The sequence below is a fragment of the Phalacrocorax carbo genome, chromosome 5, assembly GCF_963921805.1.
Source record: "Phalacrocorax carbo chromosome 5, bPhaCar2.1, whole genome shotgun sequence".
NCBI lineage: Eukaryota > Metazoa > Chordata > Aves > Suliformes > Phalacrocoracidae > Phalacrocorax > Phalacrocorax carbo.
Window position 1 is genome coordinate 29,622,075 of NC_087517.1, and position 27,739 is coordinate 29,649,813.

The following is a 27,739-nucleotide window of genomic DNA, read 5'->3' on the forward strand; positions in this document are numbered from 1 at the left end:
TTAATGAATAATCTGACTTTTTGTTTGAAGAGACTTGTTACTGATCTTAACTTGGAATCTCTTTAGTATTATTGAGGAGAATAACCACCTTAATGTCATTTTGGTTTGATTTCTTTGTGTGAAGGGCTGACAGCTCTCCATTCTCTCCTCACCAAACATCTGAAGAAAGCTCTGTTATTGAGAGATTACTGCAGTGGTCCTTGGTCTTACAGCAATTTCATTAGAAACATTTCATTTTTAATGGACAATTGAAAATATTCAGCTGTCCATTGTTACACTTCTTTGTACACAGTCTAAAAATATAGATGGAAATTATAATTACATCTGTAATGCTGGGTCCCAGCTGACATCACTTTAATCCCAATGTTGGGGAAAAAAAAAGAATACAGAACCCTTAACCCTGGTCTTTTCCTCCTTAGGCATTTCATTTTAAGTTGTACTAGTTTATACCACAAGTTTTGTAAGTTTTTGAAGGGACTTTAGTATACAGAGACCATTTCGCATCCTTAGAATGGTATTGCTGCTTTACACTTTTCTGACTTACAAACCAGAATGTTCTTCTTGAGTAATGGTTTATATTGTAGCTGCTTGATGTGAAACGAAATTTCTCCCTTTTACTTTTTGGTCATTAAAAAAGAGGGGCCTTTGAAATGTCACAAAGTTCTTTTAAAGAAAATCCCATTTTACTGGAAGTAGAATTACACATTTTTATTAAAGAGAAACCCAACTCAACATTAAACATTGAGGTTTGGAAAAGACGTCATTCTCAACTCACCACAGGCTCTCTACTATACTGTGTGTTTTTCCTATGGCATTCAAATAGTAGGTCTGTCAAGGTTAAATATGATGGGTTTTACTTTTTTATATCAACATCTGTAAGTACAGGCATGCCATCAAGTGTTCTGTGTCTCTGAAATCTGGGTCTTCCTGCAAACCTGGACTTAGACCAATAGTTGCTTTGTTTTGAGCTAGCTTCTGGGGAGGAAAGGAGGTTGCTTTTAAGCTGTAAGGCCTATGGAGACTATTAATTGCCGACTAACTGCAGCTTCCTCTGAAGCATCTGCTTCTGGTAGGAGTCAAAGACGTGATGCTGCAATTTAGGGAGCACTCCGCTGTGTTGCCCCAGTTGCCACGCTATTAATAATTGTAGATGTAACATCCATGTAGCAGTGTGCTGTTCATCTGGTAGAATGTCTGGTTTCTTATTATTACATATAAGTGCACGTCTCTAGATCATGAACACTCAAAAAGTAAAAAAATAAAAAATAACTGCATTTTGGTCAGTCTTTTCTCTGAATACCTGAGAGACACAATTGAAAAGGAATGTTTCCACGCAGAGTGAGGCATTTCAGCAACCCACATCTAGTACTTTAGCTATTTATTTGCTGTCTAAGGCTGTCAGGCCTTAACTTCCTGACTTCATTCCAGGATACAGATGTCTCATTCTCTCCCTGCCCTCTCCTCCCCTTTCAGATACCATTCTCCTATACAAGAGCCTAATCCAAAGCTCATTGAAGTGCTTCCAGACATCCAGAGGCTTTGGCTGAGGCTGGATGAGTCTGAGGCATAAAGTTCCTCATCACATCGAGTTATTCCCTCTTCTCAGTCTGGTATCTAGGCCAAGCACAGATCTCCTTCCATCTTTACTTAACTCTGCAAAGTATCTTGATTTTTTTTAATGAACATGTCACTTCAAGTCTATCACACCGCACAATCTGAAAATACTTAGAATGATATTGTAGTAGTGACCTTTATTGTTCATTAGTACATCAGCAGCCTAGCTTGCTGTGGCTTTAAACAAGCTATATAAATTGGTTGTTATTTTCAATGATGATTCCCTTGATTTGAACATACGAGAGCGAAGATAATTGTTTGATTGATTTCATTATGTAAAAGATTGTTTCAAGTTAGAGGGTGTTTTTATTTAATTTTTTTTCCCCAGCCAAATTGAGACATGCTGTCTGGAATCTTTGCCAGGTTCTTACCAGGTTCAGATCGGGAAGTGCTGTTGCTTTTCTTTTTCTCACTGACGGCATGTAGTAGCCTTCCTGGGTGGAGCAGGGGTGCTTCTCTGATTGTGGTGGTGTTGATCATAATCAAAGCTGAAGCTACTGACAGCATCATGTCTTGCACATAAGACTCCAGTGCATGTCATAGTCTTGGACAAATGATGTATATGTGTGTTCAAAAGGAATTGAGGTCTATACCTGGTGGTGCTGTCCAAAGCCTCTCTTTATCTCAATATTGGCTTGCCCCTATCTTCCAGCTGCTGTGCTGTCACCTTTGTAAGGTATCACTAATTCCCAGCTGTTGGCATCACTTTCCCATTGCTCAGGGATGCAGCGTTTTGGTGTGTCTTTAAAGCATTTTTTTTCCCTGTCTTCTTCCAGCTTCAGCATCCTGATGTCTTCCGTTCTAGGTACATGACTAAGCTGATATAACTGTGTTGCCACAGGTTGTGCTTGCTCTCTCTGGGAGGCTGCTGTGCTCCAAGAACTTTGCTGTTGCAAATTTTATCTTGTCATCTGGCACGCAGCATGGTGTGCAGATGGCAAAGAAGAAATTTGTTTAGAAGCTACATGTCTCCTCTACTACAAGTATTGGGGGGTGGGGGGAGTGCACAGATCTGCTTTCAGATCAGCATTGTCAATATTCCACAGATCTGGAATATTGATGATTGCACCAGTACTTGGGTAAAGGGCAAAGGATGCTGCATGCCCAGGGACTGTGCTCATAAGTCCTGCTGGATGCATGGTGCTGCCCCAGATGAGGAATGCACGGAATGAAATTACATAGATCTGATGAGGTCTCATGTCATCTTGGACTCCTTGCAGGCGTTGCCTGGTTTGGTGCTGCTGGGGAAGAAAGCAAAGAAGAGAACAGTAGCCGGGCCAGGAGAGGAAAGTGGAAAAAAAAAAAGTGGTGGGAGCCATGGGCCCCAGGAAACCAAACCTGGGCCTTGTGGAGGGAGGCAAAGAGGACAGCAGGAGATGTGGCATCTTGCCCTGTTGTCATGTCCTCCCGTCTCCAGCATGTGGTCTAACATGATGTTCACAGACTTCCAGATTAGTTTTTCTTAAAGAAACAAAGTCCAGCAAATGAAAAGGGGAAGGGGAAGAACAGAGCACAGAAGTGCATGAAAGTCAGCAGTTATGTCGTCTTCATCTATGAATGGACCACATAGCTTGTATATATCTATAGGTATTAAAGTTACTGCCATATATACGAGTAAAAACTCTGCCTATGCCCATAAGGCTGGGTTACAGCAGCTGGGAGCTGTATTGTGCATTTCCTTAGTGCTGTGTGGTTCAGGTCTCAAAGCAATGTTACAGTGATGTATTTGGTAGCGGTGCCGCGTCTGTGTGTTTCATTCACACACAGCTATTCTGCAGGGCGTTTGGGGGGGTGTTTGAGGAACCAAACAGATTCACGGCTGTGTCTCACCTCTCCAGAATCTGCTTCTGCTACCAGAATCTGGTGCGCTAAACCCTCCTCATCTGAGCAAGTCAACAGCCTGTCCCAGGCTGCCTGGGAGAATGGCAGGGACTTTGTAAATAAAGGGAACAATTGAATGATAAGTTCACACTTCAGCACACTGCTTAACAACCTGATAACAGTTAATTACATACAGTATTTTTAAATGCAGCAACAGGGAGATAACTCATTCAGAGATGGAGCACAGGCACTTGGGCCTCACAACCAAAGGTTAACCTCTTACTACCCATGTCCCTAAAGAGGCCAGTGGCCTGCACATCCAAATCTCACCAGCTTTGACCATTTACTGGCTAGCAGTGACTCAGGGTGATCCACATAGCATTTCTACAGCTGCAGGTAGGGGCAGGAGGAAGTTGCACTCAGTCCCACAACTTGCAGTGCCCCACTTTGAAAGAGCAACCTGTGTGCTGGTGGGCAGGAAGTGCAGAGTGGTAAAACAAGGGTTGTCTCTGCCATGGGCAGCAGGTACAGCATGTCCAGTCAGCAGTCGCTCCGCTTGCTGCAGCTGCACTGATGTTCGTGTAACTGTAGAAGCTCTTAAGGAAGAAGCCAGCATAAACACAGCTGGGATGGGCTGCAGTCGCAGGGTGCTCGCAGCCGTCTGCGAGTGACAGCAGCTGCAGTCAGTGCTACTGCACTCTGGGCACCGGGTGGGACATTTCCGTCTCTCCTAGCCCAGTGGGACTGAGGGGTTTGACCCTTGTTATTTAAAGCTCAACTTCAGGATGTCTGCTGTCAAAGCACCCGTGAAGTTTGTGACTTAATGCAAGTCTAATTAACTGATTTGCCTATCCAAATCTGGAGATTTACACACCTCTGTAGAGGCAGCTGTAAAGTTATAACTTCAGCTGTTTATCATGCCCTGAGCCTTTAAATCTCAATTATTAAAGGTGGTGTTTAATGGCTGGCTGGAAAAGGGGTGGTTACCAGAGTGTTAATGGAGTGCGGCAAGCCAGGAAATTTATAATCTAATGCCTGCATGGAAATTAATGGTTCTAACTAAAGAAAAAAAAAAAGGGGGGGGGGGTGTACTTACAGGGTGTTTGCACTGTTTAGGAGCAAATCAGTACATGAGCAGTAGGGGAACAATGGGGACTGAAATACCACCTGAAGAAAGAAATAAGAGCTGCTTGTTTTTAAGATCCCACTCGCCCCCAAAAAGCAGCCATCATTCTCCTCTGGATCTTGAGTTTTGCCTTTGTTGTAAAGGGGAAAAAAGGGAATGGCACATCCCAGGGAGTTTAACAGAATGTCTGGACCCAGAAAGAAACGAAATGGAGGGTAAAATAACCAGCTACAATCAGTTTCAAAAATCATTTTCCTTTTTTACTGAAGCATGGTTTTACTACCCAGTTTGTGCCATTGGAGGCAGAATTGACAGCCATGCTTCATCATGGCAATGGGAGAAAATGCTGCAAGGAATGCTTTAATTTAAATGAGAGATTAAAAAAAAAAAAAGCCTAAAAGCTTGGTAATAACATTAATAACCACTTTTTACAGGTTTTTACTAGCCCACTAAAGATCAGACAGCGTGTTAAGATCCCAGCAGCTGAATAGTAAAGACCTGGGCCCAGGTTGTTATTACTTAGGAAGATTCCTTTAATGACTTCTGTTATTTGTTGAAAATCATTTGAGCAGCACAGCTGAATAATCACCATGCTTTAAATTCATTTCACATGAAAAATGAGAACAGGATAGAATTTGGGTTTATGTGTCTTTGAAAGCACTTTACAAAACCAGCATGGATAGCAGTAGTGCTGTGAATGGATACGCAAAGGGAAGAGGCTTCCTTGCTCGAGAGGAGCTCTCCTGGAGCCCGAGTGGTGTATCTGTTTCCTTCTGAAGAGGGATTTTGACTATGGCAACATAATTTCTTTTACATTACATTAAAATCTCCTGAACCTCCACAGGACCCTTAATTTCTATCCTGATAGCCTCCAAAAAAGCAGAGATCTGCAGTAGGGGTTAGGGTGAGGCAAAGAGATTGGATAGTATTTCTGGCTTCTGTGCCGTTGCTGTGCTGGGGCCAGCACTGGGGTCTCACCTCCCTGCGTCTCTCTCCCCCTTCTCATTGCTCGCCCTCTCTTGAGGGAAATAGCTGGCTCTTCTCCTGGCGGGGGTTGCGGGGTTCCCATGTCCATTGGAGCTACTGCACAATAACACAGCACAAATATTACTGTAAGAGAGATTTCACTTTAGCATCTTGCCTCAGTGGTGGCAGTTCTGCATGTATTCAGTACTTCTTCATATTAGTTTGAGTCTACACTGAAATGCAAAATTCAGCTGAGAAACCTAAACACTTGCTTCTCTTGCTGGCTTAAGATGCATACATCCTTTAAAAAGAAGTTTTCTCCCCTCCAATGTTAACTTGGCCAGCATCATCTCAGTAATGTACGCAAGAGACCAAAGGCCAAGAACTCTTCTAGTTTAGAGGAAGAGCTTTCGGCCCCTGCTGATCTGCAAAACAAAAGACTAAAGGGACCTTAAAATCTCATCCAGGTCTCTCCCTGACAGAGCATGGGGGTTCCTGAGCAACAAGCATGACTGTTTAGCATTGAGAGTAGGTTACCAATGCCAAGAGGTTAATGACTCACGCGGTATTATGTTGTGTTGAATAATGAGTAACATATGAAATGACACATGTTGTAATGACTCGCTACTTAAAGTACCAATCTACTTAAGATCTCTTTAAACTTGAAGAGATCACAGAATAGCGATGTCTTGTTCAATAGGTGCTACTTTATTTTATGCCTCCTGGTACAAGAGATGTACCATGCCTGAGAGCATATGAACAAAACAAGTGAGGAATTGACTAGGAAGGATTATGGGACTAGTTGTTTTGAATGCTTATTGGGCGTTTATAGAGCACCGGCTAGCATATTCGGGGGTTTGTTTCTTTTGATTTGAAGGTTTTAATCCTGATTATCGCAGCTCCTATACTTGTAGGTTGGATTTAGGGAAGGAAGGAAAGAAAGGGGAGCTTTGCCTGCAGGATGGGATTATCAGAAGCTGGCCTATCTGCTGTGGAAAATAAACTAATTCTGGAGCAAAGAAGCAACACAATGCTTTATGGCGTTGTTGCTGGTGGGAGAGGGTTTAATTAAATAGCACTCTAAATTCTGATGTTAACCAATCTGTGCCTTAGTTTGTTCTGTTAGGGATTGAGAACAATCAGTTTGCTTGCGTGCAAAATACACTGTTCGTGTTGTCATAAGAAATCTTATATAATCTATAGTAAAGCTTTAAACCTGTCAGACTACTGTTTTCCTGTCTGACAGTTGTTTCTGCAGACTGCGTATCTGCATGGAAACCTAGCATCTGACTAAACTTTATGCTTGGTTCTGGATGTTAATACAAGTGGGAAACCTAAATGTCTCCAGTTGCTAGGAACGGCCCAGGGAGCTGCTGGGGCCCAACATCTCTCAAAATGGGGCCCTCTGCAAACAATTTATTGTTTATCCTTTAGGATTTTGTTCTCCAGCCACTTTCAGGCTAGACTTCAACTGGAGTAATATAAACATGTCTCTGCACTTACCTTCTTGGATTGTGGTGCTTTTGCTGTTTGTTTCTAAATATTCCAAGCCGTAATACTATAGAGAGAGAAAAACTATGTATATAAACTCTTATGTTCAGGCCAGTCAAGGCCACTGTTAAACTTTGCAAAACTGCATGCAAGGGAAGAGAATCAGGCCTGCCTGCATTGCATCTGAAACATGTACTCTTGCTTGAATTTCAAACAAACTTGTATGGATCCCTCCTTCTCCAAATCCAAAACAAATATGAATTCTTTAAAAAAAGGAGGGAGATATTATTCCACTCTTTTTTTTCCCCCCAGTAACGTAGGTCATGAAATGATCGTTATTTTTATGGGTCTGCAAAGCCTATAGAAGTCAAAGCGATGTAATATACATTGCAGAGTGTTCTGCTAATCCAGTCCAACCGCAGTCATGCCTGGCCCAGGGATGAGGGTCTGGTAACTGGAAACCTGACACTGAAGGAATTCCAAACACAGTCCTCAAACTAAAAACAGCTCTCTTCACATGGCATATGCTACATGAGAGCCAGGGATTGTATTTGTTTACGTTATCTGATTTTTTAGCCTTGTATTGTTGATAAAAGAACAGGAGAGGAAAGCACCTCCGCCAGCTCAGCCCATAAATAATCTGTGTGTGGTGTGTTTGAGGTTAGTATGACATTGCTAGACATCTGCCGCCTTCTGAGAGGTACAAGCCTCTCGCAGACAGCAGCCACTGAGCCCTTCCTTGTGCTGCAGATTCTTCCCAGTGCTTAGATACCAAATTTGATTTCCAGTGGCTTTTTAAATGCAAAACCACTGATCAGCTATGGGAAGTACTGGTCTGAAATGGCAAAGAATATTTGTAATAGGAGTATCTCACCTATTAAGATACAGAGACAGACTTTTTATGAAGCTCAGAGCCATGCAGTGGTTTTTTTTTTTAGTTGTATGCACGTTGAATATTAACAGAAGTTCTTAGTGCCACTGACTACAAACAGCACTCCGGTGTCTTTAGTGCTGTAACTGGAGAGATAGGGACTACACAGTCTTTTCAGTCAGTTGTTTTTAGTGTATGTTGAGAAGAGCTTTGTAAAGACAGTGTAATGTATTTGATACTGTAAGATTGTTTGTTTGCATAATTTAATTCTTACATCAGCTTCTCTTTTCTTCTTTAAAAGTAGATCCTCCTGGCTGAGAGCAAACAGCATGCAATCACGATGCATACAATAGAGTTCTTCAGTAAGAATTTGGACACAGATAGGACCTTGTTGCTTTCTCCTGTTCTTTAATCACAGCCTGAGCTGCCTGATGCCATCACCCAGAGTCTCTGTATGTCTTGTTTAGACATGAAAGAGACTGCAGCCAAATGTGGGCTTTCCATTTGCCACTTAGTCTGTGACTGTCTTTGAAGTTTATTTCAAGAAGTGCTCCCTGACAAAGAAGGCAGTTTTTCGTGTGAGATTATATCCCTTGCAAAATATTCCCTCAGCAGCAAGAAGGAGAGAGTGATGTAAGACGAGTGTGTTCCCTTCCTTGCTTTTTACCAGGTACTAAGAGGGTGATCTCTGTGATTCTCCCTATAGAACAGAGGCAAGAAAAACTCTTTGTCATGGTGAAATCCAAACCCCCAACATGATGGGGCACAGCATGAACAGCCAGACCATCATTTTGCTTTGCTTTCCTTTCAGATAACCCGAGCATATGTCTCGTGGCTCATGTTAAAGGTGACCTGCAAATGGGGGTTAACAATGAAACACAGTAAACCTGAAATGAAATTATTTTATTCTGGTTGTTTTTTGAAGCATCTGGTATTTAGTCCAGTCTACTCTGTGAAATTATTTTTTTCTGGTTGTTTTTTGAAGCATCAGGTATTTAGGCCAGTCTACCCTGTGAGTTTCTCCACAACTGAAGAATTACTGGAATTGAGGCTTTAAAAAAAAGGGACCTGCATAAAGCAAAGTGGTTTAGTTAGGTTTTTTTAAACCTACTGATACCTGCTTAGCTTCAATGACTAAATAACATTTTGGGTAAAAGAAGCCTTTCTTGAGTATTCCGAATCCTTTGGTTCAGTTTTAAATAAACCCAGAAGCTCTTAAAAACTCTGCAGCAAAGACAGAAAATATTAGATTTTATATTCTTTGTGCTTGGAAGATGAATAAAGCAGGGGTAGAAAAACAACCTACTTCAGGCTTTACTTGTCATAAAGAAAATAACACATGTACTGTTAATTGAACATCAGTCACAAGTTACCTGCTTTATTTGGACAAGGCCACTTTGTGCTCTTAAAGCTCAAAATGGATCATGGGTCTTACCTGGTGAATCATTTAGAAGATAAGCCGGTAGAGCTGCTAACCAGCATTTGAAACGATATGGTGAAACATGTTTACAAACTCCTGTGCATGTGATCTATAATTTGTCTGCGGGGGAAGGTGAGATTTTCCTTCCTCACAATAAAATGAACATTTTAAGGGGCACCTTGCCCATGACATTTTTGAGGAGTCCATTTTCACACTGCCCCAGCAGTTTCACTCCTTTCTTGCACCCAGTGCTTCTGCCTCCCTTCGTTCCACTGCTTCCTTCAGCTGCAGCCTCTGCTTTTAGCTAGCCCTGCATCAGTGATGCATCTTCCAGTGGGACCCAGCAGAGCTGAACTATCAGCAAAAACACTTTCTGAGTGCTTGAGATCAGTTCCTTCCCAGGATGTTGTGTCAGCTTCCCTACCTTCTGCCTGCCATTAATTTCAATGGACCCCCAGGTCAAACAACTGGCCAAAAATCTGGAAAACAGCTGATGGTCAGAGCTGCTCCTACTCAGCATGTCATCTCAGGGGGCATACGCCTGGCCTGGTCCTTTTGAGTGGCTGGACCTGCTTGACCCAATTTGTGGATTTCTGATCACTCCCCTGGGTCACTGATTTTCCACTTGAGGTTATTAGTTTGACCCCCAAACTGTGGGTCACTTGGGAGGTGTGATATGGCCCTGTGAACTCTGAACTCATCAGGAGCCAACAAAAACAGCAAGGGAGGGGAGAAGAATTTCATTAGGTCTTCCTCAGAGGTGGCAATGTCTGCTGAGTGAAAAGGCAGGGGTTGTTTTGTTTCTTGTAGAAACAAGCGTAACGTCTGCAAGGGGCTGCCAAGTAGAAAGTGTTTGGCTTGAGTTATGGCAATTTCTTTAAGGATAAACAACAGGATATACTTTTACACCATGAGCTAGCAAGTGAAAATAGTGCTGCTTCAGAGAAGCCCTGCTCTTCCTGCTGGGAACTGTTCCCAGTGTCCCAGACTTGCTCCTGATGGTGACAGCATTTCTACAGCCAGAGCCTGGTATCTGTAGGTGTTTATTCTACCTTAAAAAGGTTGACTTTCTGATGGTTGATTTGACACACTTGGGCAGGGAAGGGCTGTTTTCTCCTGTATTTTAAGGCTTGTCAGAAGAAGGCTCATGTCAGAGGTTCGTGGAGACTCCCCAGGCTGGTTGGTTGCAGACTTCACTGAGCATGGCTAGTAGGTGGGGAAGAATGGATCCTCAGGAAATAACTGGGCTTCAAGATGCAGTGGTGGTCATAAAAGGGAAGAAAAGTGTCATCACTGTAGTATGTGTATCTGCACACGTAACACCCACTGGGATCACGAGGGGAAGTAGGCTGGAGAGTGTGGTGCGGCCATGAGGATACCTTTCATGAAATTTCCCCCGGGTCATGCTGCCTAGTGGCAGCCTTTTGGGCAGTTACCAGGGTTTCCCAAGGTTTTTCTCATGCCAGAGTTCTGGTAATCATTGGTTAGATCACTGCTTGTATTATTGCCAAGGCAACGAAAAAGAACGCACATACCTTCTATCTTCCTTTCTTTATGAAAGTGGATTCAAGCCTTGTTTCCCTGTACAACCTCTCCTCCAGCTGCTAAGCACTGACTCTGGGGAAGACACTCGAGAATGATATCACCTATGGGTGTTTCACCCTCAGAGAAGGGAAACTGGTGCTGAGAATGAACAGCAAGAAAGATTTTGCCCATCTCACACATTCCTCTTTGCAGTTTGTCTACACAACCAGGGACGGTATTAGCTATAAGTGACCAAATGGTGGATTTAGTCTGTAGTATAGGTAATGGCAATGAAGACCTGATAGCACAAGCTGAAGCAGCTGGGGTACATGCCTCAGGTCTGGCATGCTTGTGCTTTGATGGCTCAGGCTCATCTTCACTGCACAGTCCTAGGTCAAAGCTGCCTGAATGCGCTACCCTCTGCACAGTCACAGTTTCTGTGGCAGCAGTGTCACACTGTTTCCTAGAACAGGACACACTGAGCTTTCCTGCAAACAGCTCTTCTGGCTGGATGGCAAAACACATCTCCTTTTCCTGCAACATCCAGGCCTCTCGTGTGAGTTGAGGGATGAGCTGTGTGCTGAAGGCTCAGTAGGTGATGGTGGTGGGTCAGTCCTGTTCTCAACAGTCATTTGGGACCAACTAATCCTGAATTTATTATTTTAGAGTAATTAAATTTTGCAGTTCGAGCTCTGTCCAAAAGCTGCCTGGCTCTTCAGTGAATTCTGGATCAGGTTCCAAGCTCAGTCCCTACTTAGTGTGATCCGCAAGAATTTGGTTGGTTATAGCTGCCGATAACATCTTATAAAATCTAATACACAGGATTCTGAGCATTATCCTTACATTAAAAGGTGGTGGGTGTAGGTTTGACATTTTTTCCTGTTGGTTTGCTGCTTGACACAAAGCAGTTCCTACCACTGCAGAAGCCTTTTATGATTGGAAGTGCGTTTTTGCACAAAGAGGAATTAAAAGCTGAGTGTGATAGGACTGACTAGTGAGTAAGTCTTCATATAGAAATACATGGAGCAACTCTTTGGCCTGCTGTGGAAATTAGGTTTTGTTGCAAGGTGTAGGTGTGTGAGCAGAGACAGCAGTTGTCTCAATACATACAGTTAAGAGTCCTTTTAGTATCTCAGAGGGTGGCAGGGTGGCTTCAGGCCCTTCAGCACTTTGTCTGGACTGTCTCACCGGTGTGGGGGGGGTGGGAGGGGGTGGGAAGCCAGGAGTGCCTGCCTTTTATAATGTTCTGTTTTTAAAGCAAAAAGTCTCTGGGGAGCCTAGGGTCCTAAAAGTCCAAGGCCTGGAATTCTTCCTTTTGCTCTTTCCATTTTAAACAGGAAACATTTGCACTAAGTTATTCCAGGGGGAGAATTGTAGGTTCATTTCAAGGCAGATAATGTTTGTTCATTGCCTGTGTCCATGATTTACCCCATGGGCTTAAACGAGTGCAGCAGAAAACCACATGTTTTGTTTTACTTCATGCAAAACAAGTTCCAGTGGAGTCTGGGAGCCCAGATTAAGAAAGGGGGAGCATGCTTGTAAAATCTGTGTGAACAAAAGAGAGGCATTGACAAATTATGAACACCTGATCTGCTGTACTAGAATGATGACGTTTTAAATAAAGCTATGCAAAGAATATTTAAACAATTGATGAGTTCAGTCCCAAAGCCACAGAGCAGGTGTAACTGATTTATACTTTCAGCCCCTGTTTTCGGTCAAAACCTTCAGGTCTCGCTCAGAGAGAAGCTTCCTCTGCAGTCAATGGGAGGTTTTGCCCAAGTGCAAAGACATTTGCAACCAGACTGGCAAAAACTCCTAATTGAGTTGAACTTTTGGTGATGCTCTGGTGACATGTCTCTGAGAACAATTATTTTTGCCATTTCAAAAGTATCACAAGTTAAGCTGTACTAGTAAAAATATCAATGCTTCATTAGTGCAAATCATGGAATTAAGATGCAGGAAGCTACAGAGAGGGCTTCATGGCACATCCTCAGGGATGACATGTTCACATGTTGCTTTTCACGTGAACTAGAGCTTGTCAGATCCATACTGATGCAGACAAGTTACAGGGCTGTTGTAATATCAGGCTTTCTAGATCACAGGATTTTTTTTGAAACCCCATTGGCAGCTCGCCTGTTAAACACAGGTATTATAGCCTGACATCCCTAGTGTTTCTTCCAGGAGTTCCAGTTTTTCCAGCTATGGTGTTTGGAAAGTTTTACAGTCTGACATGTTAGGAGAAAAAATAGTGGGAAATGGCTTAGAAAGCGTGAATATTTGTGCATGTAAAGCTTATGGGATTTGCAGACTTGCAGACCCAACTCATCTGTTTATCCTCAGGCTAGATAAGATTCAGTCAAACATGCATTGTTTAAAGGAGCTTTGTTTCCATTATGGCAAATGGATCACAGGAGGCTGACATTGGGAGCTGAAGGGCTCCAGTGCTCCCCCATTGTAAAAGGGCTGTGATGTGTGCTGGACCCTTCCTCCAGCGTCCTGGGTGTTACAGACTTTTGTAGCATGCAGGTGGGAGGCTTGTTATCCTTCAGAAGTTCTTTTGATTCATCTGGACCTGTCATGCTTGAGGTGGCATTTCCTTTCCCAAAGTAAACATAGACTGTGAGTACAATAAAGTGTTGCTGGGCTAGTAGACTGCCTTTTTATGTGGTTTATTATATTTTTCCTCCTCAGGCGTGGACCTGCAGAGCCACTGGAGTATTTAACAGGGCCACGAGTAATATACAAAGAAAGAGATCTTCCCTACTACCAAGGAGGACAGCCTGTTGTCCACCCATCTAAGGGGAACTACATCCGTGCACCGGACACGAGAGCGGCAGAATTGAGGTACCCCCAATACTACCCAGCCCAGCCTGTCACAAACCAGCATAAAGGACCCCTCCGGCAGGATGTGCCACCTTCCCCTCCTCAGTCCCACCGAGCACCATCTTATAATGAAATTGTCCGACACCGTGGGACCAGTCCAGACCAGTACCAGTACAGGCAACAGGATCCCAGGCAGAAGAACCCCATGACTGCAGCTGTATAGCCACGCACTAGACTTGCCAGCACAGCCCTGGAAGAATCCCATTGGAAATCATCCTTGTAGAGTTGTTCCCAAGCGTAACTGCCTGTAAGAATGGCACATGAGACCTGGAGTTGTTCTTACTGAGCTGGGCTCAGTGTAGGGGCTTTCTAACAGGCGAACTGAAGTCACATGAGGTACGATGTGTTTTGGGTATGTGAGGTACCAGACAGTTGAGTATTTTTTAATTCCTTTTAAAAATAGAAAGTGGCTGCTGGAAATTAAGCGCAACACTTAATACACCTCAGGGCTATTTACCGAATCCGGTTACACCTACATAGTACGTAGCTGTCTGTATAAGGGCAGTGGTGTCACCAGAGTTTACTTCAGAGTGCTGTTGTAGAGCCTTTGAGTATGGACTTCGTGCAGAGCTGGGGATCTTGTGTAATGCAGCGTGTGATCATCAGTTGACAAGGGACTGCCGTGGGGGTAGCTGCCACATTCCAGGCACGTTCAGACCAGCAGCTCTGTGCTTTAAGGATGCTGCAGTTCCAGATTTGCAATCTGGCCTCTGTCTTCCTCTTTCTGTTTGGTGGTGGCAGCATTTATCTTGTAGCCTTCATTTTTTGCAGTTTCTGTAGCAAGATTCTCCTCTTATTACACCTGCTGCGTTTGGAATAAGGTAAAAAGCTTTATCCGCCATGCCAGGGCAGGCTTGTAGAGGACAAGGCAGCCAGCCACCTGAGAAGTGTGCGTCTGTAGATGTGCGTGTGTGTGCTTGTGAGCGTTTCTTAGTTATTCCGTGTGCACTCTTTAAATGTAAACCCTGGAGATCAGATCCTCAGCTGCTCTCAATAAGTGTCACTTTTGGTGTTTCAGTGGAGCTGGCCTATATGAAGTGACGGAGGAGGTGACCGCGAGCATGGTCTCCATAACTCATATTAGGTTACTCTATCAGGTGCTGCCTTGGCTCCAGCAGAGCAGCCCCTTCCCGGCCTGCTCTGGCCAGGGTTACAGTGAAGTGCCTGCCAGCAACGTGCCCTGCCCTCAGGAGCCTGCTGCCACCTGCGGGACCCACCCTCAGTCCCCCTAGTGAAGCTCAGCTTTGGGCAGCGCCAGGCCAGTGCCAAGTGCCAAACAACTTGAGTTCCTGCAGTCAGGGGCCATAAGTCCAGTGTGTAAAGGGGCTTTTCACAGAAAGGGGTGAGGGAAAAGACAAGGAAAGCAACAGGGAGGGCTTCAAGACCCTGGGGCCCAGGAGGAAGAGGAGAGAATAGCTGTAGCAAGTTATTTGCAGCAGTGCATAGGAAAAGAGGAGGTGTGGGTGGGGAGAGTGGGCCAGCAGCACAGCAGAGCTGTGTGGGGACAGGGTGGTGGGGTATGTGTCTGGCTCTTTGCCCCACACAGCCTGAGCTTGCTCTGCAGCCAGCCAGCCTGGAAGGAGGTCAGAAATGCATGTCCCCAGCCACAGGGACCTGTGCTACCTGGCCCAACAGGGCTGTGGGTGCTCAGAGATTTGTCTCAAGGATTTTGTCATAGGGAAACCATACAGTCTTGCCACCTAAAATAATATCTTGTGAAGTTTCCAAGTGTCCTTAATTCCTCAACTTCTGCCTATTGGAAGTGTTATTAAACCGTTTGGGCTCCTCTCCTCATCAGGGGGAGACTGTGACCTCGCCAAGGATTAAGCACAGGGATTTCTTTGATGTCTTTTTGACACCTTTGGTATGCAACAGATTAAATCACATAGGTCACTTCCCAGGTATTAAATATCACCAGGAAGGTTTGTCCTGCTAGGAGCATGTCCCTTTACTAGATATCCCTGGGAAAAGGGCTCCTTAGAGTAAGAGGTCCATAAGGCACAGGGCAGGGTAGGTCTGTGTGCTGCTGCTTTCCAGGGGCCACTGCCAGTAGGAATGGCCCTGATGAGGAGCAGCGTTTAATCCCAGCCATCGTTTCTTCTGTGCTGCTAATGCTGGTGAGAGACTGGCATAACCCTGAGGCACAGGGAGCGCTTGCAGCTGCCCGGCTGGCTGGCAGGCTCTAGCATTTACGTTCATGCCAAACTCTACCCACCAAGCAGGCTGGGAAGCAGGGGAGAGGAGGCAGCTTTGGGGTGGTGGGGAAACATGTCTATGATTCAGACGCAGGGCTGGACTCCCTGGGGCAGGGGCAGGCACAGCTCTAAATCCAGTCAGGATGAAGCATTGGTGGGAGGGAGAGAGGGAGAGGAACACAACTGATTATGAAGCAAGTGTGTTCAGTTCCTGTTCCATTTCTTTCTGCCCTCTTCCCTAGTAATGTAGGAGGGAAAAATCTCTCAAGGGAGGGCTGGATGTAAAGCTGGATGTCTCTCGGTACCCTCCATAAATAAGGCGCATTCCCCAAGGAAACACTGTCTGTCGTGTACGTGTGGTACACAGCCTTGTACTTCTCTCAGAGAGTTTTAGATGCTGTAGTATACTCAGCCAGGACTTGGCAGCCACAGGGTAGCCGCTGGTGTTATGAAGGCCCGCTGAAAGTGAAGCGAAAACAAATTAAAATACTTTCCTTTCCCTCCTTGAAATATAACCCTGATACATTTGATCCAGCTGTAAAGAAACTAATATGTTTGCGACAGTGGCTTTATCAAGCCAGGCCACAATTAAGAACAGCTCTGAATATAAGCTACTGCCTTTATAAATCACTCTGGACTAACCCTTCAAATGGTATCACAGCACAGTGAACAGAACTTATTTACAGTATTTCAAGAGCCAGGGCCAAATGAAATCTGGATGGAAACAGCTCCTGCATTATTTATAGCCTTTGAAGGACCTGCGCAATTGTCTCCCCATAACCTGAATCTCTGCTTAAGAGCTCCCCTTGACTGCTTCGGCTCCACTCAGTTGAGGCAGACAGATCAAACGAACACCTTCTGAGCTGTTAATCTTGCCCAGCAGGTTATGATGCTTCTGCTGTCAGATCAGTACAGAGCTTCCTATTAAAAGAAAAAAAGTTCTACAAGTATAATACATGGATGCATCCTACAGGTGAGGAGCTAAGGAGGAAGAGCAGTTTGACCTAGCTGGGAGAACAGACCAAAAAGTATTACAGAGCATCTCATCCATTTCTGGTGCCATTGTTCTGGGAGTAAGTTGCCATTTGCTGGTTTAATATCTGGTAGAGGTACAGTATTTTCAAAAGTATAATGTGTAACTACAGTATATATAGTCAGCTTCTCTGCAGTGTAAAATGTATGATTTCAGCACCATATTGTGGAAAAATATGTACCGTGCAGAATTCACGAGGTGCTACAACTGACGGTTGAAAATACACACTTGCAAAATCCAAAAGAGCCGTTAAGTAACAAGTTGTTCTTTTCCCCATATGTCCATATGTTTGGGAAAATCGTGAGTCTGAAATGCTCTTGACACGTAATTGCCTCGCACTCCCTCATCCAAAATGTGCCAGTCCAGCAGTAAAGTTACCGACGTGGCGGGTGTGAAGAGAGAGTTTGGGTTTGCCACAGGAGCAGCGTGCCGTAAGTGTGCGTGTGAACAGGAGTCAAGACAAGGGGGAGAGAGGCCTGCTCTCACGTGAAGCTGGAAGCTTTGATTTCCTGAGCTGGTGGTGTGCAGCCTGCATTTCTGGCTCTGGCGTGGGGCCAGCCGGGCCCAGCAGTTGAAAGATTAAGAGATAGAAAAAGAGCCTGTGGATTTTCTGAGTGACCACCCACTAGTGAGCCATGATCTTGGCCTGCGAGCAGACATTACCACTGTGATATACTATGATGCAGAAGTCTCTAGGCACCCCTTGAATGCATAAAAAAATATCAATTGCCCTTTGTGGGGTAAAAAAAAAAGGGAGGAACTAAGCATTAAAGGAAAAAAAAAAGGCTCCTGCGTTGAAAAAGTGCATGCAGCCCTGAATTCCAATTCACTCCAGCTTCCTGATCTAGAAATAGCTTCACATGCTGCCTAATTTTTTTACAGATGAATTGTGCTACCTCCTCCTCCCAGCCATCACAGATTTGTTTATCAGAGAGTTAGTGCTGTGAGTGAATCCTACCGATTGCTCTGCCAGGGCCGCATCCTGACACTCTGCTCTGAGCAGGGACTGCTTTGCACTTCTGAAAGGCCCTACACCTGTGCTCTCCATCACAGTTGTTCTGCAGAGTCTCTAAGCTTTACTTGCAAAATCGGAAGTGCTATTCACTATCTGTGCATAGAAGAGAAGGCTTTATAAGACACTATTCTGTTATTGTGGGGGAGAGAGAGGTGTTTGTTATCCTGACAATACCTGTGTGCTTAAGTGAAACTGATTTAAAAATCATGCGTGATTGTTTTGGGGGAGAAATTCAACACACAATTTGAGAGTTTTTTTCTAGTACCATATCAAAGATTTTGATCTTTTGTTACATATGGCTATATAAATTTTACCTGTTTTATTTTGCATTAAAATAAAGGCTTTAAGACTATGTATGTTTATGTATGTATGTAGAGTCTTTCTCTTCTTTGTAGCTACAAAGTCATCCTCACCCCTGGATGTGATTTGATATTAGATGCTCATGTGTGATCAGGCCGGATCAGAATTGGTAAGGTGACTTTTAAAGTAAAACAAAAAACGAACAAACAAAAAAAAACCCACAGCAGCCATGCGCTGCCTTGTGGGGAAAAAAACATCACAGGACTTAACTTGATTCCCTCTCAAATCTGCATTGTCTTCAGTTGTAGAGCCAGAGTCCTGATTTCCTAGCCCTGATTGAAAGAAGAAGCAAGAGAGAAGTCCCTTGCCACCTTGGTGAACTTCAGCTTAGGCAACTGCATATTCGTTGCAAAAGTTCCCCGGGCAGTTTCATCTCAACGTCAAGCTCTTCTCTTGCTGTCAATAACAACCAAGGTGTTCTGTGGCCATGTAGCAGGTACCAGGTCCAACCAGCTGAGACTGTATTTCACTGAGATGGCTGCAGCGCTATCTTGCCACAGATTTAGGACTCCTTGAAAGTTTTACACAGGTACTTAACTTGAGGTACGTGGGTTGTTTCACTGAAGCTGATGACACTACTTTTCTTACTCCAGATTATGCGCAAACATAAATCTGTAGGATCAGAGCTATGGGTTGCAGAGCACACTGAGATTCAGGCAAGAGTGTTATGTTAGATGAAGTAATTTTCAAAATAGCAGATATTTAAGTGAAAAGTCACTAGAACAGAGAGAAGGAAGGATGTAGCCTTTCTGAGATGAAAATTTTGTTTTACTACAAAGAAAAAGGAAAGAATAAAAGAACAAAACTGAAGGACAAAAGTGCAGAGGGTTTACAACACAAGATACAGGAGAAATTGCAGTAATGGTTCAGTAAAAATAAATGTGTACTGCACTCCAAGACATTTTGAATGCAGATCTTGGTATTTATGGCCAAGACAGTTCATGGGCAACTCTGAGTCAATTTTAGCATGTATTAAATTATAATTCACATAGATGCCAATTTTTGAAGTTACTGGGTCATAACTTTCACTCATAGCTAGAAACTACGCAAATAAAAAACTGATACCTCAGTTTCTCCTTCTGCTGAAGTTGTACAAAGAGTGACAAAAGACAAACTAGGAGTGTATTAACAGCTGGAAAGTCAGTGACCACAGTTTGAGAAGGCGCCCGTTCTGCCTTGGCAGTGGTCTCCCTTGGTTTCCCCACAGCAGCACTCACTTCCCTGGGACCTGGGCTCAAGTTAAGATCTATTTTGCAGTCACTGCTGTGACTGCATAAAGAAGTATGTGGAGCCATTTGACTGTTAATTTTAGTGAACCAGACTACACCCTCGTGAGACCTGCATCCTGCTGTAAGCAGCACGGGACGTAGTGCCTTTCCCAAGGGAGAGTCTCAGAGCTGGGTTACTCACCCCAGCAGAAAGGCAGTGACCTGCTGCAATGTGGCAGCAGCTGAGCACTACCCAGGGGCAGAGCATGGCAGCCTTTCAGGGCTGAGGACCGTGGCAGCTGCACTGCTAGGGAGGCTTTTAGAGAGCAAAATGCCATTATCAAGAGTGGAGTGGAGCAGCGCTGCTCCAGCAGCCTCCCAGAAGGTGTTCGGGGCTTTTAATAAGCCCCAGAGGCTTCTGGCTCAAAGGCTCTGGAGGCTGCACAGGCTCCCTGCACTTGGTGCGCTTGTCCCTGCAGAGGAGGTGCAGAGGTGCTGAGGCATGGCTTGGGAAAGTGCAGAAACAAATGAGACTGAGAAGGGATCCCACTTCCCAAGCATGGGATCTGCTCCAGGGAGGGCAGCTCTGCTGCTGTTTTTGCCCACGGTCTGGAAGGGAGTGCCTGATACAGACAGCCAGAGAGACAGGATTGGTCTGGGAATTGGGAAGTAGAGGTGTGGGGGGAGAGTGGGAAGTGACAGGGACAGGCAACTGGAGCAAAGCAAAAGGGATGAGAAATTAGAATAGGTTGGGAAGGGGAGGATAGGGGGATATCAGACCTGAGCAGGAAATAAGTAGCAGAGAGAAGAGGGGATTGTCCCTGATGTGTGAAGTTCACGTACCTACAAGGAAGGAGGCACTGTCTGGTACACTGACAGCTGTTCCCCAATTTCCATTTTGCATCCCAGGCTTGTGACGCCCCTTCACTGAGCCCAGAGTCAGGACCTGTTTGTAGCACAAAGCTACCCGTGCTTGAGGGAGGAAGCATAAGGGCAAGTAGGAGTTTTGAGGAATCCCATCAACCAGCATGGGGAAAAAGAGAGAAACTCCTTGCCCATCACTGCCTCCTGCCCTAGATCACATCTTACCACCCAGGTCTCACGGCCTGCTCCCCACACACCTCCCTTCACCTCCCTGGGTACCACTGACACCACAAAGTTCCCTTCCCTAACTGCCTCTTTCATCCCCGGTTCCCCCCGATCTCTGACATCCCCGAAGCCATGTTGACCTTCAAACACTGCTTTTGCCTTCACTGCTGAGAAGTCTTGAGCCATCTGTGAGCGTAGGTAACCAACACCAAGAGTTTCACCGGCACCTGAAAGCAATATGGAGTCAAAGCATGTGGCCCCCAGGGCCGGCGTTCCCGTGCAGTGCAGGCTGGGGCTGCGCCGTCATTACAGACAAGGACAAGTCGCAGGCACTTTTGAATCAGTTGCTTTGTTGGTATAGATTGTAAGAAAGACACAGATTTATCTCCACCATCTTTTTGCTTGTCTAGAACAAGCCTTTGACATGCACAAAAGCTGTTTTATTGCTGGCCTGGCGCAAAAATCCTGAACCAGTTTCAGAGGCCAAAAAGGTGATTATAGTCTTTAAAGCAGAATTAATTCTCAAACCGTTCCTAAAATATGCCTGACAAACTAACCCAAGCCAGACGAGCTGGCTGTGCTCACAGCAAAAAAAAACTCAGTGCAGAGAAAACAGCCCTGCTTCGCTTTTCCAGAAGAATATCTGCATCTGAAAGAAAATAATTTATTGGGAAATATGTACAGTAGAGTAAAATTGCAAAATAAGACATTCAGCAAGGATTCTATATAAAACCGTGCCCTTTGCCTCCAGCAGGTAATGAATAAAAATGATATAAAGAAGCAATGAACATTCAATGTTTTATATTTAAAATACATTTTGTGAGGAAAACAATGTGGCATAGAAACAGGACTGAAAGGTTCTCCAAGATAATGCCAGAAGCTGCAAGATGTTAGCAGCATTGTCGTGTAAGTTTCAAGGTGTAGGTTTTTAATTTTCTCTTATGAATCACAGAAGCAGTCGTGAAAGCTGTCATTAAAATTCATTACAAGAAAAGTAAACTTGCATTAAAATCTACCCTATTCTCCTCCGAATTCTCGGTACTGGTTAGGAAGCAGTGTCTGCTTCTCTGCCAAAACCTTACCTACGCAATGAGATTTAATCTTTAGGCTCTGTTAAATTGGAGTTTTCATGCATCACATCCTTCAATCCAGAGTACAAAAAAAAAAAAAGATAAAAAATTGCAGCCTAGATTTTCAAATCAGCAAACTACAATATTAAGAGGCTTCATCTGCCATAATTTTTCTTGGAATTAAGAGAGAACAAAAAATAGACCAAATATGAAGAAACTAGTTTATAAGTAAATAAAGGTAAAAAAGCCAGCCCTCCCTTCCTCCTTCCTTCCCTTTTCCCTTCTTCCTAGGTATATATGTGCACATATATACATGCATATATACTTAGGTATTGCTGCTTTTGATTTAAAAGCTAGTTTACTTTTCCAACTTATTTCTAGCCATTCCCTTTCTCCAAAGGGAGTCAGTATTTACAGTGATGGATGCACATGAGAGAAGTGGTAAAAACAGTGACCTCCTAGTTCGTGAGTGGATGGATGTACAAAACAACCAGGACTAAGCCACACACAGCAAAGTGAGGAGGAAGTTTTCAGATAGAGCAGCTTTTCCACATGCTACGCATCGCTCCAACTCCTGCACGTCCGTAAGTGGCAATTTGCAGAGGCGGGCTGAGTTTGCAGGGAGGTCCCTGCCCCAGCTGTGGAAGGGGTTTGCCAGGGTTGCTGCAGTGGGTGAGCACTCCCAGACAGGCACCAGCGCCGTGGCGCAGAGGCAGTGCGCTCATTGGCCTGGCCAGGATGGGAAGGGCAGGCGGCACGTCTAGGAAGACTGAAACCAGAGCATAAGTTAAAGCAATTGTGAGGCTGCTCTAAGAATATGTTAAGCAGCCTGACAGCCTGCTGGTTATTTCAGCAAGCAGAGGAAAACAAAGGCACTCTTAGAATGTCCAGTTGCCAGCTACACATTCAGATTTGGCCAGATCAGTCACAACTAATTCAGTTACAGGAGTGTTAGGTACAAGAAGGGTGTTTCTGGATCTGTTCATAGAGGCACATACATGCACACATCCCCTTTACCATGGAGAAAGTCTCTCCTTGCTTCCCTCCTTCCCTCTTCCTCTCTCCCCTCTATTGGAACTAAGCCCTCCAGGCCAGTCATTTTATTTTATGTATTTCAAGATGACAGTGAGGCCTCAGTCCAACATGTGTTTAACACAGTCATGCTGCCAGTCTCCCCCTCCTGCACCATCCCTGCCTCCTAGCACTTGGTCCCACCCCATCCCCCATGTCCTTTCTCCTTCCCAAATTGTATGGATTTTCATTGCTGTGAGAGGACAAAGGTAACTGAGCTGCTATTGAAAAAAAAAAACAACTGACTTGATTTTTTTTCTTTGCTCGGCTGTTTTTAACATGGATCGTTTCCCAACTCAGTCCCCCAAATTGCTTTGATGGCACAACAGAGTGGATAGAGCGGTGATGGGAACAAGGCTGGGGGGTGAAGATGGGCTGGAGAGTGGATAGACTGCCGTTGCTAGAAAACAGAAAAGGAAAAGAAAAGCAAGAACGCTAAATCACAGCCAAAGCAGAATGTATTTAGGGGTTGTATTTGAAAAGCCAAGCACCATCTTCTGCAATGGTTACATTCCTCTGCACGTTTACTTCTGGCCAAGTTTCCTGAGAGCAGAGGCAGCATTCACCGAGTTTGAATTCCTGAGGCTCTCTTGCCTGTGGATTTTCTTCTGCGTTTAGCATTAGGGAAAGAGGGGGAATCGTGAAGCTTCACTTAGGTTGTGGCTTTTCCCTTTCCTGGGATGACTTATGCATGGAGGCACCAGGGAGCCCTGGGACCCCCTCTCCCCCTTGCAGACCCAGGGTAACACACATGTCACCTCAATGGCCTGGGGACACGGGGCATTGGGTGAGACAGTGTAGTCATGGGCCCAGCTGTGCAGGGCACGCTGAGGTTCACGCCTGCTTGGGCTTCCTCAGCTCAGGATGGCTGCTGCCCGAAGATTCCTGCATGAGGGGTACAGGGGACAGCGAGGTGGCGACCAGAGCAGCAGGTCCCAAAGCATGGCCGCGGTGGTCACTGTCACAGGAGGGCTCTATCATGGTGGTTTTCCTGTAGGACTTTTTTGTTCCCCTGGCAGGGGCTGGCTCAGGGATGCCAGCAAATGATTCAAGTCACCCTGCAACATGGTTTGTATCAGTCACGGGTTTGGCCAGCAGCAGTAACATTTGGCTGGTGCTCCCTGGGCCCCAGAGGCAAGAAAGGAGCCTGTCTGCTAGCTGAGCTTTGAGTCCTCCCTGGCCCTACAGACTCAGGGAGAACAGTGGGAGCCCTTGGTTTGGGGCAGAGTTTCAAGGACTGTGGCTTTTGTTTTGGCTGTTTGGTTACATGTCTCCTCTTGGATGTTTATGCTGAACAAGAGGGACTTGTTCTCTCACTGGCTTCAGTGAGGTTGAGTCCAGCTGGATTTGTGCTTTAGGTGTAGAGAGCCAACAATACACCCATCAGCTGCCCCATCCTGGGAGAGCCTGGGTGCAGCGCTTCCCTGGGGACCCATCATTGTCCCCATGCTCCCAGCAGCAGGAACAAAAACACGCTTTGCAAACCTCACTGGAGCAGGGTCTGGGTTCTGAGCCCACAGGGCAGCTCTCAGGGCCCTCTGCTTTAGGGAGTGCTTTGATGCTTCATGTACCCAGGATGTTCAGGTTTATCCTCTAGCTGCTAAGTAACCTGCTTGTCTGCTTTAATTTGCTAAGCCTTTTTATTTTTAAGAAATCCTTTATTTATTTTTAAAAACCCACTTCCAATCAGTTCACTCTGCTCCTTTCACCTCTATCTTGCCCTTCTCCCCACACCTCCTGTAGTCAGAGCCTTGGCTCACAAGCCAGAATGCCAGTCGGTGTTAAAACATAAAATAGGCCCAACAAACGCCGAGCAGAGACAGGCACGTTGCGTGGGTCCCGATGCAAGGCAGGCAGGCTCTACATACGGTGATTCAGCTGCAGGCAACCAAACGTGCAGTGCCCTGCCACATCCGAGATGGTTTGCGCGCAGGGGAGTGTGGCAGGGCTGCCGGGGGCTGTGCAGCACTCCGGGCCAGCACCGACTGATGATTAAGCAGGGCGTGGGCTCAGTTTACTTTTACCCCTGCTGAGAGCCTTCTCAAACTACGATGTTTTAAATTGTCCTTATCCTCAGATTAATAAATGCTGCACTGTGGGAGTGTAAACACAGGAAAAGAACCGGACAAAAAAAAAGAAAAACCCACCCAAAAAATTCAGGCTGGTGCTATGCAGTCAGGACATTTCTTTTCCTAACAGGATATGGGATCAGAGGAAAAAAAAATGCATTATATAATGTGTGTCCGGGGGGCAAGGGGGTCAGTAGACAAGCGAAGCACATTGCTGGCTGAGCTGGAAAGCCCGTGAAATGAGACGGTTTAGCAGCAGGTCCCTGCAGTGGTGTGTCCCCGAGCCAGGGCTGCAGGCGGGTGAGGAGGCACCACAGGGTTCGGCACCCACGGGGCCCGCTGGCAGCAAGGGGGCCAGAGCGGCAGAGGCGGCTGGTCAGGTGAGGGTCCCAGGCAGAGCTGCAGCCCCATGGGCACGGGGCATGCCTGCCTTGCTGGCAGCTCCACCGCAGCAGGTGAGATGGCCACAAGCAAGCAGAGCGAGCTCCTGGCCAGCTTCCCTCAGCCGCAGGGGAAACCCAGGTGAGGCAGGCTGGTATGTCATGCCCCACGGCCACCATGGCTGGACAAGGAGGGCCTCTAGGCTCCTCAGCCACCTTCTGTGGAGGCAGAGAAAGCACCATGGTTGTGGCCATCCTCTCCCTCACTTGTGTGTCCCAGTGACACAGCATCTTCTCCAAATGGAAACCTCTTGAGATGTGGCCGGTTTTCTCCCCTTGCAAAGGTTGGTCATGGAGAGACAAACCCTGGCATGGGTGCATTTTCACTCCTGTCAGCTGGGGTCCCCTCCGTGCAGGCACAACACACGTGGGACTGGCCCCCCGAGTGTCTAACTGCCCCCCCACCCACCCCCCCGTGCAGCCCCCCTCCCCGGCCACACCAGGGGAGAGGTGGGATCCAGGCGGTTGGGCTGCAGACAAAGCCAGGAAGCTGCTGCTGGTCAGGCGTTTCAGGGGAGGGCATGATTTCCACAACAATAAACGCATCTGATTATTTGATTAGAGGGAAGATGAGGTCCCCAGGAGGAGGGCCTCACACACAAAAGAGGAATAACCTATGACCCTGCTGGCTGTGACAGGGCAGGAGGACGAGGGCAATGTCCTATTGAGGCTTTGATCAGCTGGGGTCAAGCACACAGACTGCTAACATGGCTGAAAAACAACTAGGAGAAGGAGGTTCCTGCCACAGCATTGCGCCTGGCCCTCTCCCAGCCCTCCTCTCTTTTCAATAGCCCTTCACCTAGGGAGCAAGATGGGGGCCTCCCTGGGCAGGTCCTGCCCCACCAGGCTCTGCTGCCTCCAGCAGGGCCCTTCTGCTCTGAGCCCTGCAGTGCCGGACATCACAGTGTGTCCCTCTGCTCCTGCCACTTATTCATCTGCATCTCCTGTGACAAGCTGGGGAAATGGGCTCCTTGTATCCCCTTGTCACATCTCTTGCCATGGCACAAGTAGAGAGATGCTGAAGTGCTGGCAGCAGCAGGGAGACAGGAGGGATGGCAGAGCAGAGGCGATCATTTTCCAGTTCCACCCCTCCTGGGCACTTGCATGGTCTGGTCATAGTCATGGGCACTTGGGGTTTTTCCTGTTCCCTGGAGGATCGAGCTGTCCCTCTTTACCTCTGTGATGAGAGGCCCTGGGGTCTTGGCTGCATTTCAAGGGATGGTTCTCCTCAGTGTTGCCAGCAAGTGGTGATCCTGTGATAACTGATGGTCCTGGATGGAAGCTGATAAAGTGTTTAGCATAGCTGTCTTACAGCTGTTCTGTGCCTTCCCAAGACAGGCGGCCCCAAAGCCTTGACAACCCAATAGCTTGACCTATGTGAGTCCCTCCTGTAGAGAGCCCCAGGGCACAAAAAGCACTGTGTGCGTATAGAAAGAGTTTGGAGATCTGAGCTGCACCCTTACTTTCCCTTGGACTGAGCTACAGTACGTGTAAAAGTAACTTGTATTTGGCCCACAGAATCGTAATACTTGGAAGGAAGAGCAAGCAGGAGACAACTTGGCACTCAAAGACTAGAGCTCTCCAAGATCTTTACAAACACAACACAGTTAACCCTTGCAAGAGAGAACCCTTCTTGTCTCTTGCATAGAGGGGAGCACTGGCTGCACACAGAAATCACTGGCATTCTGAAGAGCAGGGTAAGGAAAAAGGAAGAAAAAAGGCAAGCAGCTGTTATTTCAAATACAGGTCTCTATGCAGAGTTGTATAGCATAGGTGTAGTATACAGATGAATGTGTGGGCAATCCCTGTGATTTTGATCCCAGGTTACATCTAAGAGTTTTTTCTAATACCCCCCGCCAAAAAAAAATCTACCTCTCCTTTCAGTGCACGTGTGCTCTGTGAGGATTTCCATGTGGACACAGTGTGGAATAGGCTGGGGCAGTGGAAGTTTCTGCTGTGCATGCTTCATAGTCTCTCTCACTACCCAAGCTCCTTCCAAGCTATCTGAGTGGCCAAGGCCACAAGGAAACGTTTGCCACAGTCTGCTTGTCATCTCACACCCTCAGTAAATCATTCCAATATCATCTGGCTTAGAGCTCCTAGGAATCTGAACGGCCTTGACAGAAAGTGTGGGTAATGGACTGGGAAATCCAGTGGAAGAGTTTTGGGGAACATGAGACCGTAAGAAATAACTATTCCCTGATCTGCCTCGAGACCTTAGGTCTCTGTCTAAGAGGGCAGCTAGAAAGCAGCCCTTTAAATGGACATACTTCAGAGATATTGACTTACCAGTGGCCTGGGTACAATTCCCCATGAAACTTCAACCTGGGATATACGTGTCGCTAAGAGACAAACAATACCATCTGCAGCCTGCCCCTTTGAGATGTCATCTCTGTTTATAGAAAAGAAGGGGGTGGCAAGCGTCTGTTAAAATGCATTACTTCCCAACATCATCTTTGAGGAGTCATATGTT

At 45.9% G+C, this 27,739-nt stretch overlaps 1 protein-coding gene across 3 annotated transcripts in view; it reads left to right on the plus strand.

Annotated features, from left to right (window-relative positions):
* PARD3B (par-3 family cell polarity regulator beta) overlaps window positions 1-18,311 on the plus strand; it is a 436,340-nt gene extending 418,029 nt beyond the window's left edge. For all 3 annotated transcript variants that reach the window (XM_064451805.1, XM_064451804.1, XM_064451806.1), the window contains exon 23: window positions 13,525-18,311. In XM_064451805.1, the coding sequence (XP_064307875.1) occupies window positions 13,525-13,879 (355 nt within the window). In that variant the 3' untranslated portion in view covers window positions 13,880-18,311. The remainder of the gene's footprint in view (window positions 1-13,524) is intronic.
* Window positions 18,312-27,739: the final 9,428 nt, after the last annotated feature.